At 39.8% G+C, this 18,667-nt stretch overlaps 1 protein-coding gene across 1 annotated transcript; it reads left to right on the plus strand.

Moving 5' to 3' along the window:
- Nucleotides 1–447: 447 nt before the first annotated feature.
- fam219b (family with sequence similarity 219 member B) lies at nt 448–18,325 on the plus strand. The gene is made up of 6 exons (XM_061963807.2): nt 448–765; nt 3,946–4,054; nt 7,813–7,906; nt 7,970–8,047; nt 13,003–13,054; nt 16,830–18,325. Exons 1-6 carry the CDS (start codon nt 691–693, stop codon nt 16,977–16,979), a joined length of 558 nt encoding a protein of 185 aa, XP_061819791.2. The 5' UTR covers nt 448–690; the 3' UTR covers nt 16,980–18,325.
- Nucleotides 18,326–18,667: the final 342 nt, after the last annotated feature.

Consider the following 18,667-nt stretch of genomic DNA (forward strand, 5'->3'; position numbering starts at 1 on the left):
TATTTTGTTTTAAATCGAAAAGTGTATTAAAAGTACGGAACAGTAAAACATATTCTTCAGTATTTAAAAAACAAAAAATGTTCGACTATTTCTTAACCGGTACTACATATTCTAAAAGCACACCAATTATCCGGACTATATTTAAAGTTCAAGCCACACTCGCACATTTTTACATCAATTTGGATATTCTGGTGTATATCATATTACTTAAATACTCTTGTCTTCACACATTTTGGTTAGAAACTAAAAATGTATTATAATGTAACCTATTTTTATGGTCTTTCCTCTTTTGTGATGTTAAATTGCTGTTATACAGTATATGCCTTGATCTCTTATTTTGAAGGCGCTAAGAACGGAAGTGATGACACGTTGTAGTGGAGCGGAGGTTTTTGAAAGAAAGAAAATAAAGTGGTCCTCGTGTAAAACTGGAGCCTCCGTGTTTGTTATTTTGTAGTTTGTTACAGTACAGGCGACATTTATAAACCCTCGGTTACAATAACAATCCAATGCTTCAAATTAAAATCCTCCGCACGTCCCTCACCTCAATCTTTATTTTGAAACCGGAAATAGAACCCACCAAGTCATCCGCAATTAGCACACGAAGCTAACAAGTCAAGCTCGGGCCGTCGCCGGTGTGCCAAACTCACCATGACCGAAATGTGGCGTTCGTTGTGACAACTTGACGCCGAGATGATGAACGACATCTCCGAGGAGCCGGAGAAGGACAGCTTGCTGGAAGCTCCGCCGAATCTGCACAATATTACGGTAAACGTCGGCTAACTAAGCAGCCAGCTAGTGAGCTAGCTTGTTATCAAAACACTGCGCTAACTCGCTAGCCAGAGAGTTTGACACTTTGTTTACGCGGAGACGACACGCTTAAATATTGACAATATGTATATATTTGTAACAGCTGGAGTTAGTGTTACATTGGTAGAAACATGTTAAACGCTAATTAGTGACTTCAAATATAATGGGCGTATAGTACTGTTTTTCTTCGTACAGTGGGCGTTAATTGACTCAACTGCAGAGAGTGTTAGGGTCTTGTCATTGGGCGGGGTTGACCACAATTTATTGGAGCATGACGTCTGTATCTTGTGTGGTTTTCCGGTCTGTGGGACCCGTTTTTATTTGTATTTAAAGAAAAATTATACAATTAATTAATTTTTCAAACTGAGACTCACTGACTTTGGCTCATTTCCTGTGAAGAACATATATCCATACTTGCCAACCCTCCCGATTTTCCGGGGAGACTCCCGAATTTCAGTGCCCCTCCCAAAAATCTCCCGGGGCAACCATTCTCCCGATTTTCACCCAGACAACAATATTGGGGGCGTACCTTAAAGGCACTGCCTTTGCGTGCCGGCCCAGTCTCATAGTATCTACGACTTTCCACACACGCAAGTGAATGCAATTCATACTTAGTCAACAGCCATACAGGTCACACTGAGGGTGGCCGTATAAACAACTTTAACACTGTTACAAATATGCGCCACACTGTGAACCCACACCAAACAAGAATGACAAACACATTTCGGGAGAACATCCGCACCGTAACACAACATAAACACAACAGAACAAATACCCAGAACCCCTTGCAGCACTAACTCTTCCAGAACGCTACAATGTACACCCCCCCCACTTTAACCCCGCGCCGCCTAACCCCGCCCTCCTCAACCTCCTCATGCTCTCTCAGGGAGAGCATGTCCCAAATTCCAAGCTGCTGTTTTGAGGCATGTTAAAAAAAAAAAATGCACTTTGTGACTTCAATAATAAATATGGCAGTGCCATGTTGGCATTTTTTCCCATAACTTGAGTTGAAGTTGTTCTCTTATTTTGGAAAACCTTGTTACATTGTTTAATGCATCCAGTGGGGCATCACAACAAAATTAGGCATAGTAATGTGTTAATTCCACAACTGTATATATCGGTATCGGTTGATATCGGTATCGGTAATTAAGAGTTGGACAATATCGGAATATCGGATATCGGCAAAAAAGCCAATATCGCACATCTCTACTTCAAATATAATGGGTGGATAGTACTGTTTTTCTTCATACAGTGGGCGTTTATTGACTCAACTACAGAGAGTGTTAGGGTCTTGTCATAGGGCGGGGTTGACCACAATTTATTGGAGCATGACGTCTATATCTTGTGTGGTTTTCCGGTCTGTGGGACCCGTTTTCATTTTTATTAAAAGAAAAATGATACAATTAGTACAATTTTCAAACTGAGACTCACTGACTTTGGCTCATTTTCTGTGAAGAACATATATCAGAATACATAATTAATTACCACACACCATACAACCCCCTACACATTTCTATTACATATAAGATGTCATATATATATATATATATATATATATATATATATATATATATATATATATATATATACATATACTTGCCAACCCACCGATTTTCCCGGGAGACTCCCGAATTTCAGTGCCCGTCCCAAAAATCTCCCGGGGCAACCATTCTCCCGAATTTCTCCCGATTTCCACCCGGACAACAATATTGGGGGCGTGCCTTAAAGGCACTGCCTTAAGCGTCCTCTCTCACCTGAAACCTTCATCCCTTAACAGCCGCATGCTGTCCAGGCGTCCGCTTTTCCTCCATATAAACAGCGTGTCGGCCCAGTCACATAATAATGTGGCGTTGGACGGGTTTAACAATGGTCTTTACTCGAAGATGTCAAGAAATACTGACGTTGTGTGATCTTTTAACTGGTTTAATGATTACGTTAATTTCAAGCATACACACACAAGTGAATGCAAAGCATACTTGGTCAACAGCCATACATGTCACACTGATGGTGGCCGTATAAACAACTTTAGCAATGTTACAAATATGCGCCACACTGTGAACCCACACCAAACAAGAATGACAAACACATTTCGGGAGAACATCCGCACCGTAACACAACATAAACACAACAGAACAAATACCCAGAACCCCTTGCAGCACTAACTCTTCCGGGACGCTACAATAACATCTACGGCTTTTGGAGCTCAGTGCACAACTGCACACACAAGAAGGAGACGAAGCAGAAGAAGGAAGAAGACGACAAGTAAGAAGAAGAAATACGCTTGCAAGTTCCAAAATGGTTGGAAAAAAGAATTTAATTTTATCCAGGACAGTTCGAAGGGGAAGGGGTATGCTGGCTGCACCTCAACCCCGCCCCCCAAGCCTGCCCCCGCAACCACGCCCACACACACACACACACACACACACACACACACACACACACACACACACACACACACACACACACACACACACACACACACACACACACACAGCAGGCCTAGACAGGAGGAGGACAGAGTGTAGGTACACACAACATCAGAGGGTCAAATGTGCGAGAAAATGAGAGCAGACAGTGTTGACAAACAATGTTGCAACCTTGTGTGGGAACCGCAGGTGCAGAAACACAAAAGAAGAATCCCTGTGGGATGCGGAAACTGGCAGAGAAATTTTCCGTGCAACGTTCATATTGTTGTTACTCAGCCAGCGTTTGTGGGTCTGATGGACCTGTTGCATTTTGTGGCTTTTAATGCCTCACAATCAAACACTTTTATGTTAAAATACTGAACAGATGTTTATTGGGATAAGGTAAACGTCTGTTCAGTGTTTTAACATAAAAGTGTTTGATTGTGAGGCATTAAAAGCCACAAAATCAAACACTTTTATGTTAAAATACTGAACAGATGTTTATTGGGATAAGGTAAACAGCTGTTCAGTACTTTAACTTAAAAGTGTTTGATTGTGAGGCATTAAAAGCCACAAAATGCAACGCTGGCTGAGTAACAACAATATGAACATTACACAAGGGTTAAAGCAGATGCCTCTATGTGAGGAAAATGCAAGTCCAATTGATTTGTGACGCCATAATATACCATACACGTTGCAATTTCCAATATATATGAAATATTTTGACTTAAAGGGGAACGGTAGCGGCACACGACCCAAAAACAGCGATGGAGGAATCAGGCCGACGGAGAAGAGAGGACCTTACATCATGTCCAGAGTGCCTGCCATCCACCTCAAGCTACGTAAGTGTTCAATGAGAACTTCCCCTTCTTTTTAGTGGAAATTTGCCCATGTTTCACAATCCTTACGTAAGACTTTGATTGATTGAAACTTGTATTAGTAGATTGCACAGTACAGTACATATTCCGTACAATTGACCACTAAATGGTGACACCCGAATAAGTTTTTCAACTTGTTTAAGTCGGGGTCCACGTTAATCAATTCATGGTACAAATATATACTATCAGCATAATACAGTCATCACACAAGATAATCATCAGAGTATATACATTGAATTATTTACATTATTTACAATCCGGGGGGTTAGGTTGGGTTGCTGTCATCATATTTCAGTCAACAGTTATATCATCTGAAAAAAGGACATTGTAACAGTGTAGGTCTCACTTCGAAGGAACATAGTGAGCTCAGAAACAAGAACAAATGTTTTTTCTATTTTTATGCATTGTAAGTCGTAAAATATGGCAAGTACGAGCAGCCATCAATACTACATTTACATTTTGTGACCCGAATATTAACCAAGTATTAACAATATTGTTATTATAAGCGCTAACATAGACAAAGTAATTTTAGTGGCATATTGATCGCAGAGAGCTAACTCGCTTATGCTGCTATATTGACATACTGAGCTGCTGCATCGCCTCTGAGTTGGTGAAAGTTAATTGTAGATGATAAATCATGCCTCTCCAGGGTTTCCCCCTCGACTGCCAAGATACCCGTGGGGGCGTGGTCACCATTACTTCGTCAAATAATTTGCCCAATCTGCTATGATAATATGATTTTCTTAAAAAAAAACATGTCCTAGTGGTTTTTACAAGTGACTCCTTAGTTTTATCCTCCTTCTAAATGGGTGTTTTAACTCCCCGTGCAGCACTTTGTGAAACTTTTATTGTTTGCTATAATGTGCTATGTAAATAAAGTCGATTGGATTGGATAAAAAGGCAAAAAAAAATGTATAAATGCATTTAAAAAAAATAACTATTATTATTAATTAGTATTAAGATTTATTTTGATATCGTTTTGCCATATTTTAAATAGTTGTTTATTGTACAATGCACTTTGAGAATTTTTCAAGTGTCATTCTAGAGCATACTTGCCAACCCTCCCGGATTGTCCGGGAGACTCCCGAAATTCAGCGCCTCTCCCGAAAACCTCCCGGGACAAATTTTCTCCCGAAAATCTCCCGAAATTCAAGCGGACTCAGGTCCTCCACAATATAAAAAAGCGTACCTGCCCAATCACGTTATAACTATAGAATGATGGAAGGCGAGTTCTTGGTTTCTAATGTGGGTTTATTGTTAGGCAGTTTCATTAACGTCCTCCCAGCGTAGCAACAACACACAACAACAGCAGTCACGTTTTTGTATACCGTAAAGCAGTTCGTCTGCCGTAAACAGCAATGTTGTGACACTCTTAAACAGGACAATACTGCCATCTAGTGCATTTGATGAAAGCACTTTTGTGCGTGCCACACAGCAATGTCAGAGAGGGTGTTCAGCATGGTTCGAAAAATAGTGACAGAGAATAGAACAAGGATGGACAATTCAACTCTTAACTCAACAATGAGTAGATGAGTGTTATGTGTGTGTATATGTGTAAATAAATGAACACTGAAATTCAAGTATTTTATATGTATATATATATATATATATATATATAGCTAGAATTCACTGAACGTCAAGTATTTCTTATATATGTATATGAAATACTTGACTTGGTGAATTCTAGCTGTAAATATACTCCTCCCCTTTTAGCCACGCCCCCGACCACGCCCCCGCCCCACCCCGACCACGCCCACCCCCACCTCCCGAAATCGGAGGTCTCAAGGTTGGCAAGTATGTTCTAGAGACTTAATGATTTAAAAATAAAACCTACTAGCAACAAATCTAATGTTATTCTGGTGTTGTTATAAAATGTAGTCGTGTTTAGAGACTCTTAACTTCTGTCCCAGGATGTCCCTGACGAAAGAAGAGAGCTACAGTTGGCATGACGTCGCACTTGCTTCGCGCTGTTGCTCCAGTTGGACTTTCTCTTCTCTTAATGTTTGCACATTTTTAAGATCGCTGTCCACGAGTATATCTGCAATATATTAAATTTACATCCACATTGCAGACATGCTGACAACGCTCCAGACAATGGCGTGCGTCTTGTTTACATTCAGGTTCGGCAGCACTGTTTTCAGTAATCAAAGTCTTTGTTTGGTGGTTGAGTTTTGTTCAGCACTTGTCAATAGTGCGCAAATAATTGGCTATATATATATTTCCATTCATACTGTAACGACCAGCTGTTGTTAATGTTTTATGTTCCTGTGGTTTGGATTTAATGTCAGTTTTGTCCATGTTTGCGAACACACCATCTGTGCCTGAAAAGTGATTGGCGGAGAATGAGGAAGTGTTGTTGTGCGCGAACTCACAGAGACCAAAGTTTGCACACGGGAGGTAAAACCTGTTGGAATTGAGCCACTTGTTATCATAAGATTGGTAATAAAAGTAGCGCCTGACTTTGTGTGATTTTTTTTCTGGGGGCTACAATGTATTATATTACTTTAATTTGCTTTCAAATAAAAAAAACAACTTATTTTCAAGGTGTTGTCTTGAAAATAAGCCACATTCAGTTACATTGAGGGGAGAACCTGCTCTCACTTGGATACTAGCAGGATGTGGACATAAACCGAGAACTTGGTCATCTCTGACATTCAACTTATACCCGAAGATGGCAAGAAAGACACTACAAATTTGTACGCCGTCGTTTGCTTAAAATGCGCAAAAAGACATGAATATTACATGTTATTATGAATACTTTTACCATGTTACATACCGTATTTTTCGGAGTATAAGTCGTACCTGCTGAAAATGCATAATTAAGAAGGAAAAAAACATATATAAGTCGCACTGGAGCCCAGCCAAACTATGAAAAAAACTGCGACTTATAGTCCGAAAAATTTGGACACACCTCATTCAATGGGTTTTCATTATTTTCATGACTATTTACATTGTAGATTGTCACTGAAGGCATCAAAACTATGAATGAACACATGTGGAGTTATGTACTTAACAAAAAAAGGTGAAATAACTGAAAACGTGTTTTATATTCTAGTTTCTTCAAAATAGCCACCCGTTGCTCTGATTACTGTTTTGCACACTCTTGGCATTCTCTCGATGAGCTTCAAGAGGTGTCATAGTTTTGATGCCTTCAGTGACAATCTACTATGTAAATAGTCATGAAAATAAAGAAAACACATTGTAATGAGAAGGTGTGTCCAAACGTTTGGCCTGTACTGTACTGTACATATATACTTACAGCATGTACTATATATAAAACAATGATGGAGGTTTTTAGAGCGCTACATAGGTGTAATGGAGTGACTACTATTAGCTCCATTGTAAGCTGACTTTTGCTAATGTTCATTTACAAAAGAAAAATGTGTGTTCTTGTCTTACGGAAGGATTGTGAATGATAAACAAAATTCCAAAATAGGGCAGTTGCCCTTTAACGTCATAGAATGGTCTTTTTATGCCTTTTAACCTTTATAACCGCTGTCTGTTTTATGACTTCAGGACTAATGTGTTTATCGGGACTGACGTGTTTATGTCGGAGCACATAAGTGCAAATGAACCGCATCATCAGTTTCACCGAGTGTGTAGTCGGGATGCAGCGGTACGCCGTAAAACACTGAAGCGTTCGGTCCGCCCTTCACGGGACAGGTCGCCCTCAATGACCGCAGTTTTTAGGTCCTGAAATTCATTGTGCTCGTCTTCCTTAGAGAAACACAGGGAGTTCGCCAGGAAGGCTCTGAAGAAGAAGGCTCTGTCACCAGGACCTCCTGTCATACATCAGCCCAGACAAGGAGCCAAGAGGTACCAAGAGACCCAGACTTAGCTGCTGTGTTTACATTCAAACATGTCCTCTCTTCCTACTAGGAAAGTGAAATATAACAAGGGCTACACTGCTTTGAGTCAGCATGCGGAGGAAACTTTGATTGCACTGGATTCAGGCAGGTAAGAACACAGTGTTGGTGCTGTCCTAAACCTATACTCATATCGGGCCGGTATCAGCAAAAAAATAAGTATCGTGCAGTACGTTTACTTGTGCAAAGCTGGACAGCCAGTTAACATCTGAATGTCCTCCAAAAAGCATACAAGGTTGCTCTTTTCTTCTATTTTAAGTCATTTACAAAGGGTAACCATTGTAGGCTACTGGCAGCTACACAACAGCCAAGCACACACTAGGACACAAGCTAGATATTTGTAGTAAGTGTCCTCAATTGAACAACATATATTGTATTGTTTGAAACCCCACATTTTAAACAATACAAATCATTATAGTTGTACTTTAGTGAAGTTATTTACAAAAGGTAAACATGGTTTATATGTTACTAGGAGATAATAGCTAAGCACACAATAGCAACGAAGCTAGAAATATGTAATAAGTGTATTTAAAGGGGAACATTATCACCAGACCTATGTAAGCGTCAATATATACCTTGATGTTGCAGAAAAAAGACCATATATTTTTTTAACCGATTTCCGAACTCTAAATGGGTGAATTTTGGCGAATTAAACGCCTTTCTATTATTCGCTATCAGAGCGATGACGTCACGTTGTGACGTCACATCGGGAAGCAATCCGCGATTTTCTCAAACACCGAGTCAAATCAGCTCTGTTATTTTCCGTTTTTTCGACTGTTTTCCGTACCTTGGAGACATCATGCCTCGTCGGTGTGTTGTCGGAGGGTGTAACAACACAAACAGGGACGGATTCAAGTTGCACCAGTGGCCCAAAGATGCGAAAGTGGCAAGAAATTGGACGTTTGTTCCACACACTTTACCGACGAAAGCTATGCTACGACAGAGATGGCAAGAATGTGTGGATATCCTGCGACAGTCAAAGCAGATGCATTTCCAACGATAAAGTCAAATAAATCTGCCGCCAGACCCCCAGGAAAAGAGAGCGGATTAGGGTATGTCTACAGAATATATTAATTTATGAAAATTGGACTGTCTGCACTCTCAAAGTGCATGTTGTTGCCAAATGTATTTCATATGCTGTAAACCTAGTTCATAGTTGTTAGTTTCCTTTAATGCCAAACAAACACATACCAATCGTTGGTTAGAAGGCGATCGCCAAATTCGTCCTCGCTTTCTCCCGTGTCGCTGGCTGTCGTGTCGTTTTCGTCGTTTTCGCTTGCATACGGTTCAAACCGATATGGCTCAATAGCTTCAGTTTCTTCTTCAATTTCGTTTTCGCTACCTGCCTCCACACTACTACCATCCGTTTCAATGCATGCGTAATCTGTTGAATCGCTTAAGCCGCTGAAATCCGAGTTTCAATCCGAGCTAATGTCGCTATAGCTTGCTGTTCTATCCGCCATGTTTGTTTGTATCGGCATCACTATGTGACGTCACAGTAAATTGGACGGGTGTATATAACGATGGTTAAAATCAGGCACTTTGAAGCTTTTTTTAGGGATATTGCGTGATGGGTAAAATTTTGAAAAAACTTCGAAAAATAAAATAAGCCACTGGGAACTGATTTTTAATGGTTTTAACCCTTCTGAAATTGTGATAATGTTCCCCTTTAATTGAAAAATATTGCCATCTAAAACACAATTCAATGTAAAAAAAAAAAAAAGTATGGCAGCTACACAGCAGCTGAGCACACAATAGCTCATAAAAAGTCTTTGATTGAACAACATGGCAGTCTAAAACATAACGTTTTGAACAAATATCTAATAATTATGGTTGTATTTTTCAAGTCATTTACAAAAGCTAAACATGGTTGGCTATATGCTACTAGGAGCTATCAGCTACACAACAACAACAGCTGAGCACACAAGCTAGACATATGTAAAGTGTCTTTAATTGAAAAAATATTGCAGCCTAAAACCCATGTGAAGTAAAGTGAATTATATTTATATAGCACTTTTCTCTAGTGACTCAAAGCGCTTTTACTTAGTGTAACCCAATATCTAAGTTACATTTAAACCACTGTGGGTGGCACTTGGAGCAGGTGGGTAAAGTGTCTTGCCCAAGGACACAACGGCAGTGACTAGGATGGCGGAAGCGGGGATCGAACCTGGAATCCTCAAGTTGCTGGCACGGCCGCTCTACCAACCGAGCTATATCAGTATAAATATTGCAGCTACACAGCAGACAAGGTAGATGTTCATAAAAAAGTGTCCTTAATTGAACAACATGAGAGTCTAAAACACCACATTTTAAACAAGAATTGAATAATGTATAGTTGTACTTGTCAAGTCATTTACAAAAGGTAAACTTCGTAGGTTATTGGCTACTAGGAGCTAGCGACTACGCAACCACTAAGCACACAATAGCACACAATCTAGACATTTGTATTTCGTGTCCTTAATTGAACAACATGGCAGTTTAAAACACCGCGTTTTAAACAAGAATAAAAAAATTATAGTTGTGTTCGTCAAGTCATTTACAAAAGATAAACATGGTTGGCTATATGCTACTAGGAGCTAGCAGCTATACAGCAGCTAAACACACAATAGCACACTAGCTAGACGTTCAAAAAAAGGGTCCTTAATTAAGCATCGCAGTCTAAAAACGCCACAATTAAAACAAGAATACAATAATTTATAGTTGTACATGTCAAGTCATTTACAAAAGTAATACATGGTAGGTTATAGGCTACTAGGAGCTGTCACGCCAAATGTCTTCCCCCTACAAAAACCTTCCCCCCCCCATTTACTTCCGGGGTCATTTCCTCTTACGTAATTTCCTCTTACTTACGTCATTTCCTCTTACGTCATTGACAGCGATCGATAGAATCCAAATCTCCTGAAAATGGTGGTGTCACTGAATGACATTTGTCTTTATCTTTCCCAGGGGACTTATGTCAAACACCAGCAGGCTTCGAAAAATTCCAGGCGGAGTGTTAGGGAAATTTTCAGGCGGAGTGTTAGGGCCGCTGCTGGGAACTTCTGTCTTCGTGGTAACGTGCAAACAATATTAATTAATATATAATACTGTTAAATGTCTGTACTTTAAATCAACATTATTGTTGAAACCATTTCACAACAATATTGTGTGTGCTGCTGTCTTGTGTCAAAGCTGAAGTGTTATCGATCGCTGTCAATGACGTAAGAAAAAATGACGTAAGTAAGAGGAAATGACACCGGAAGTAAATGGGGGGGAAAGGTTTTTGTAGGTGGAAGAAATTTGGCGTGACAGCGCCAGCAGCTACACAACCTTTAAGCACACTATAGCACGCAAGCTAGACATTCGTTATTAGCGTCCTTAATTGAACAACATGGCAGTCTAAAACACCACGTTTTAAACAAGTTTTAAATAATTATAGTTGTATTTTTTTGTGTAGTTATTTACTAAAGGTAAACTTGATAGGCTACTAGCAGCAAGCAGCTACACAACAGCTAAGCACACAATAGCACACAAGATAGACATGCGTAATGAGTGTCATTAATTAAGAAACATTGCAGTGTAAAACATGTCAATATAAAGTTAAGTTAAGTTAAAGTACCAATGATTGTCACACACACACTAGGTGTGGTGAAATTTGTCCTCTGTATTTGACCCATCCCCTTATTCACCCCCTGGGAGGTGAGGGGAGCAGTGAGCAGCAGCGGTGGCCGAGCTCGGGAATCATTTTTGGTGATTTAACCCCCAATTCCAACCCTTGATGCTGAGTGCCAAGCATGGAGGTAATGGGTCACATTTTTATAGTCTATGGTATGAGTCGGCCAGGGTTTGAACTCACGACCTACCGATCTCAGGGCGGACACTCTAACCACAAGGCCATACTGTACATAAGTGTTCTTAATTGAACTATATTGTCATTTGTCAATATAAACTTGTATCAAATAATTATAGTTGCAAAATACTTACACATATAGTCTCCAAGCCAAAAGCATGTTTAAAAAGTATCCAGTATTAAACGTGTCCACACCATTCAACTTACTGCGTCGTGAGCTTAACTTAATGAACTATTGTTGCCAATATGTGTCGCCAAAAAACCCCAACAACCATTACCACTCCACTTCAACCTAAAGACAGCATATTCAATTCCAGAATGTTGATAATAAATAGGTTAGTGTGTTTCACACTTACCATCAGGGCTGTGCGGTATACCGGTATTACGAGTTATACCGGTATATTTTAGAAAGAGATATGTATTTGAGACAATGCCGCCATACCGATATTATATATCTTTTACTGCTGCCTTTATTACGGCCGTCTGCTCTGCTCAGCACCGCGAGGGTAGAAGGAGGACAATGTCTGACCACCAAGGTATGTTTAATGGCATTCTGTACATGGAGTGTGTTTTTACCCAGCTGGCTTAAACATGCGGCTAATAAAAGTTACCACAAAAGTCAACAAAACATAAGCGTGTCATTCAGCCCGTTTTGTTTACGTTGTGTTTTTTTGTACAGCTCTATTTTCTTTAAATGTGGGCTGTTAGTAATATAAATGTAATAAAGGTTTAAATAATACTGTTCATATTTATGTGGAAAGAAAGTGGAACATGTGGTGTTGAGTTTCAACTAAACACTTTTCACGTTTTGTTTAATGTATCGATATATACTTGTATTGCCATTTGGCCTAAAAATACCAGGTAATCAGTGTTGGTCCATATAGCCTCAGAATAATTTCACCTGATCAAAAACATTCCACACAAGAAAATAATACAAGTATGTATGATTTGTGCTGATATCGAATAAATATTGGTGTAGTCCAATTTTTAAGGCTCTATATGGGTATTGAATCGAAAGTGAAAAGGATGTATCGGGACAGCCTAATTATTATCATTATTATTTTCAATCCTTCACTGCAAATGAGTTCTGCCTGTTCAGTAAACAAGCTTTCAAGAAGACAAAAGCGTGTTTTGGCTCCAAGATCAGCGCGCACGATTGCAGCCAACATTCTCCGGTGTAATCACGACCACTCAACCGGTCTTTCTTGTCGTTGCAGCGATGATGAGATTGATCTGGAGCAGTGCTCCTCAGGCTACTCCTCGGCCGAGGTGAGTCACTTCCCCTGCTTCACTTTGTCTGTCGATCAAAGTGTCCAAAGGTTCTTAGCAAGATTGTGTGTAGTCCCTTATGTTCCTCCTAGTTGCACCTTTGTGAGCATGTGGTTGTGCATAGGGATGTCACAGTATGAACATTTCTTATCATGGTTATTGTGACCAAAATGATCACGGTTATCATTATTAGCGCAGTCATTTTAAATGTGCTCAAAATTTTTAAATCTACGTTTTATTTTAAAAAACACAAACAAAACATTCAAAATGTATATATGTACCTCAAGTAGAAAGTTGAATGTGAATATGAAAGCAACACAAGCATTATAAACAACGTAATATGGCAGAAACAAAATATTACTATAAATAAGTACAAATATATGTGAGACTTTCGCACCTTATGGACATAAGACGTAACTGCACTTTTTGTCCATATAGATAAAAATAGTGTTCATAATGATGTCTCGTCTTACACATAGGACTGCAAAATGGGCAAAATAATTATTAAGATAATTTTTATCAATATTGAAAACATGATTACTAATCATGACTATTCGATATGTTTGGTAAAGCAGTGTTGGGGTGTGAACGCGACGCTATCATGTACCGTATTTTTCGTACTATAAGTCGCACCGGCCGAAAATGCATAATAAAGAAGGAAAAAAACATATACAAGTCACACTGGAGTACAAGCCGCATTTTTGGGGGAAATGTATTTGATAAAAACCAACACCAAGAATAGACATTGGAAAGGCAATTTAAAATAAATAAAGAATAGTGAACAACAGGCTGAATAAGTGTACGTTAGAGATGCGCGGTTTGCGGACACAACCGCGGAGTCCGCGGATTATCCGCGGGTCGGGCGGTTGAAATAAAAAAAAAATTAGATTTTATCCGCGGGTCGGGTCGGGCGGTTGAAATAAAAAAAAATTATATTTTAAATAGATTCAGGCGGGTGGCAGTTAAACCAATTCGGAAATATATATACATAGTTAAATGTTGTTACCCACATACGAAAAACGAGCAGGCACCTGCAGCATATGCCACAACAGAAGAAGAAAAAAAAAAGAAATGGCAACGCCGGCAGCAAACGTGGTACGCGACAAACTAAAAAAGGGAATACTAAAGACCAGGGGAAAAAAAGGCCAGAAAAGTTCAGCGTGGACTCGTTTTTATGAGGCTGTAAATCAGGATGATAGTAATGCTGGCTACGTGATTTGCAAGAGCTGCGACGCTGTTTATGTCTACGACAGTCACAAAACCGGGACATCTAACATGGTGCATCACATTTGTGCAAAACCCCGAACCTCCACAAACACTCTGAGCATGAGCAGTTTCGTCCGCCGTGATCCCAGAAGAGTGCCACAGGATGTTAAAACAAGATAGAACGCAGCTGCCTGCAGCAGTTTGAGTGGCGCGAGCGCGCTTGGAGGTGCGCTCAGCGCGACTCCCAGATGATTGCGCACTGGTGTGCGTCTGGGCCGTGACAGCGTGGCACGCATTGAATGTCTCTGCTCAATTGGATCAGTCTCCTTTCTTTAACAGGCAAAAGCTTTATAACCTCACTAATGCCTTGCATCGTCTATATTAGATATATAACAACGAGCGGGTGCGGGTGGGTGCGGTTTTGATTAAATGTTAGTTCGGGTGGATGCGGATGGTTGACGACTTTTGTGATGCGGTTGCGGATGAAATAATTGCCTATCCGCGCATCTCTAGTGTACGTTATATGAGGCATAAATAACCAACTGAGAACGTGCCTGGTATGTTAACGTAACATATTATGGTAAGAGTCATTCAAATAACTATAACATATAGAACATGCTATACGTTTACCATACAATCTGTCACTCCTAATCGCTAAATCCCATGAAATCTTATACGTCTAGTCTCTTACGTGAATGAGCTAAATAATATTATTTGATATTTTACGGTAATGTGTTAATCATTTCACACATAAGTCGCTCCTGAGTATAAGTTGGCCAAACTATGAAAAAAACTGCGACTTATAGTCCGAAAAATACGGTGACTTGTAATATCTAATATAAATGCTCTAGATAAACGTTATTTATATATTTAAATACAAATATTTGTGTTTTTGTTAATTAATAGTAACAGCGTGTCAGATTTTTTTATTACATGATGCCTTTATCTATGTTTTTACATTTTCATAGAGAGGTATTTTTTTTTATATATGTACACACATTTACATGTACTAATGTGTGTACGTGTACACGCTGTATCGGGACAGATTGAGTAGAAATCTGTCGTATTGGTATTAAATATACACCATAAAACATTAACAAAATGTTATGTCACATGAATAGTTATAAAGTAATTACTTTGTGGAATGAAAAAAACACAAAGTGTTTACTTTTTGATATCAAAATAAAACACAAAGAAGTTTGGCTAATGAAGATAAAGTCAAATAAACAAGCTTTGTTCTTCAACAACAACCATGTACTTCAGTGCAACACTTTGGCCAACAAAAATAAACAGGAGTGATACCTCCCACAAGCAACACACAATCTTTGTGCCTCACCGACAACTCAGCCTGTGTTCAATTAGATGAAATTACAAAACATTTTAGAACAAAAAAAACTTTATTCATTGCCACATTTTGTCTTAATATTGTTTTGTTATCCTAGTAACGTTATTTTATGTAACATTATTTATAGAGGCAACTTGTTTTTCCACTCTACCGGTACTTTATATATGCATGTAAGTTGACTATTTTATCCTTGTAATATTGCAACATGTTCTTGTAAAATTGCAAATGTATTCATGCATTGTTCTAGCATTATCCTTGTTTCTTAAGATATTAAGACTTAATTATTGTAACATTACATCTTCACGTAATTGTATCACTTTGTAACAATTTTTTTGTAATAATTTTTTGCAAGATTCCGATTTTTTTCCAATTACAAACTTTTCATTACATTGCGACTTCATTCCTGTCACTACATTTTTTATTTATTTTTGTATTATTACAAATTTTTTTCATAATACTACAACTTGATTTAGAACAAAAAAAACGTTATTCTGGTAACATTGCCACATTTTGTCGTAATATTATTTTGTTATTCTAGTAACGTTTTTTTATGTAACATTGTCTGTCTATCTGTGTTGGCCCTGCGATGAGGTGGCGACTTGTCCAGGGTGTACCCCGCCTTCCGCCCGATTGTCGCTGAGATAGGCTCCAGCGCCCCCCGCGACCCCGAAGGGAATAAGCGGTAGAAAATGGATGGATGGATTTTAGCTAGTATTGATGTTATTGGAACAGTTGAAATAAAGGAGGAGTGAGCATCCCAGTAAACAAACTACAGACTTTATAAACAAGTTGTGACAATGATCACGACACATTGCCTGCTGCATGCTAACTCTCGAAACAACTCTAGCTGCATGTTCAAAGTGAAACTGCAACATCAAATATTTTTCTCCTCCAACAGCATTGTGCTTTTAATCTCACACTGAGACTCCGCGGAAGTAGAAGCGATTGAAACGAAGCGATCGGCTCCGTTTACTCGGAGGGAACATTTTCAAAGCAAAGTCCGTGTAGTCGCTGCCGCCATGTTTTCTTGAGCCTGACGGCACAAGTGTGCAGGCGCTGCGGCGCTTCAGTGTTCAGGAAGTAAGCAGTGTTGCCTAAAATGCATTAATAAATGACGCCTTTTCGGTAGTTAAAAATTCAAACGGTATTACTAACCGTCTGGAATTTTATCGCGGTTTATCATTATACCGTTTACCGTTACATCCCGAGTTGTGCGCCCTGCAGATCCACCCGGACTTAAGCAAGCAGCTGCTTCAGGACGGCTACCGCCTAGACGAGATCCCCGACGACGAGGACCTGGACCTGATCCCGCCCAAGGCCATGGGCTCCTCCGTGTGCTGCTGCGCCGAGGGCCCGTCCTGCTGCACGCAGTGAGGCGGACGCTTCTGACTTCAGAGCAGGTTTGGGATCAAAGTCGCCGGCGCTCGCTGCCTTCAAAGCCGGCAACACTGCTGGAGCCTGAAGCTCTTCCTCCTCTTCTTCTTCTTCTTCTTGAGGAAGAGGCGTGGCATGACCGCACAGATGGACAGCAACAAAATAAGCCTTATCCACTGTGACTCCAAAGCTATTTTTCTATGTTCGCGTTATTTCTTTTTATACCTGAGACGTCAACTATGCTAGCACTCTAAATAGAATGGCACGGGGGCGAGAGTTCCCATGATGCACTCTGGTGTTCTTTAAGACTCCATCGCCTGCAACTATTAACTACAACAACTCGGGATGGGTACCGAATTCTGTGCTTTTATAGGCACCGACCAAATTCCGTTGGTACTACCGGGTATCAATTCACGTAAAATCATACGATGTTATATTTCAATACCTTTGTTACACGTGACGTCACGTCCGGTTGAAAATGAAACTTCGGCTCCCATAAAGAGTCAAGCAGTAATGTTGCAATTTTCACCACCAAACAAAGCAAGTATGCTTGGTAGAAAACGCTCTAACCTGAAGTAAGGCCCCACTCTTCTTTTTGGATGCTAATTGGTTTTGCCATAGACGGGCTACTATTAGTATTAGCGACTTTACATGGCAATTTCAACACTTCCAAATGTGATAATGAGAAGTACAACTAAGATGAATGTTACAGTCAAACAGCTGGTGTGTAATAAGCACAATACTTACAGCATAAACACCTTGTAGGGCGCAACATGACACATTCGGCTTCCTGGAAAAAGCTACTTCCTAGTTCAGGGGTCGGCAACCTTTACCAGTCAAAGAGCCATTTTGACCAGTTTCACAAATGAAAGAAAACAATGGGAGCCACAAAAATCTTTTGAAATTTAAAATGAAATAACACTGCATACACAGTTTTTTTTCTTGATGTGTGCTATGTATAAATCAAGGGTCTCAGACACGCGGCCCACACCTTAATATGAAAATTGAATATTAGTGCGGCCCGTGGGTTTTACATGATTGGCGCTTGACAGCGTCATACTTGTCAAACTTCCAGATTTTTCCGGCAGACTACGAAATTCAAGGCAACTTTTCTTTCGAACATGCCGTGATGGTACAGCATTTAGCGCCTACTACAACCAGCGTACCGGCCCGGCCCAGCCGGGTTTCAACTTGCTCACGTTAGTGACAACAAGGCATACTTGCTCAACAACCACACAGGTTACACTGACGGTGGCGGTATAAAAAACTTTAACACTCTTACTAATAATGCGCCACACTGTGAACCCACACCAAACAAGAATGACAAACACATTTTGGGAGAACATCTGCACCGTAACACAACATAAACACAACAGAACAAATACCCAGAATCCCATGCAGCCCTAACTCTTCCGGGCTACATTATATTATATTATATTATATTATATTATGGCGCATTATTAGTAAGAGTGTTAAAGGCACATATGCAACTGAGCCGCATCAGAGTGATCAAAGAGCCGCATGCGGCTCCGGAGCTGCGGGTTGCCGACCCCTGTCCTAGTTAGACAATGTAGTTTGTAGGGTACTGCCATCTAATGCCTTGGAAGTGCAACTGTATTTACAATGAGACTCAAATGTAATAAGAAACCAAGATATCAAACAATTCACATTAAATAACACTCATTAAA

Source organism: Nerophis lumbriciformis, linkage group LG06, assembly GCF_033978685.3.
Source record: "Nerophis lumbriciformis linkage group LG06, RoL_Nlum_v2.1, whole genome shotgun sequence".
NCBI lineage: Eukaryota > Metazoa > Chordata > Actinopteri > Syngnathiformes > Syngnathidae > Nerophis > Nerophis lumbriciformis.

What these genes read in the sequence shown, in the direction of transcription:
- fam219b (XM_061963807.2), top strand. Translation starts at nt 691, where the DNA reads ATGATGAACGACATCTCCGAGGAGCCGGAGAAGGACAGCTTGCTGGAA. An exon ending in CGAATCTGCACAATATTACG is followed by an intron (nt 766 to 3,945) that starts GTAAACGTCGGC and finishes TTTGACTTAAAG; the next exon opens with GGGAACGGTAGCGGCACACG. An exon ending in TGCCATCCACCTCAAGCTAC is followed by an intron (nt 4,055 to 7,812) that starts GTAAGTGTTCAA and finishes CGTCTTCCTTAG; the next exon opens with AGAAACACAGGGAGTTCGCC.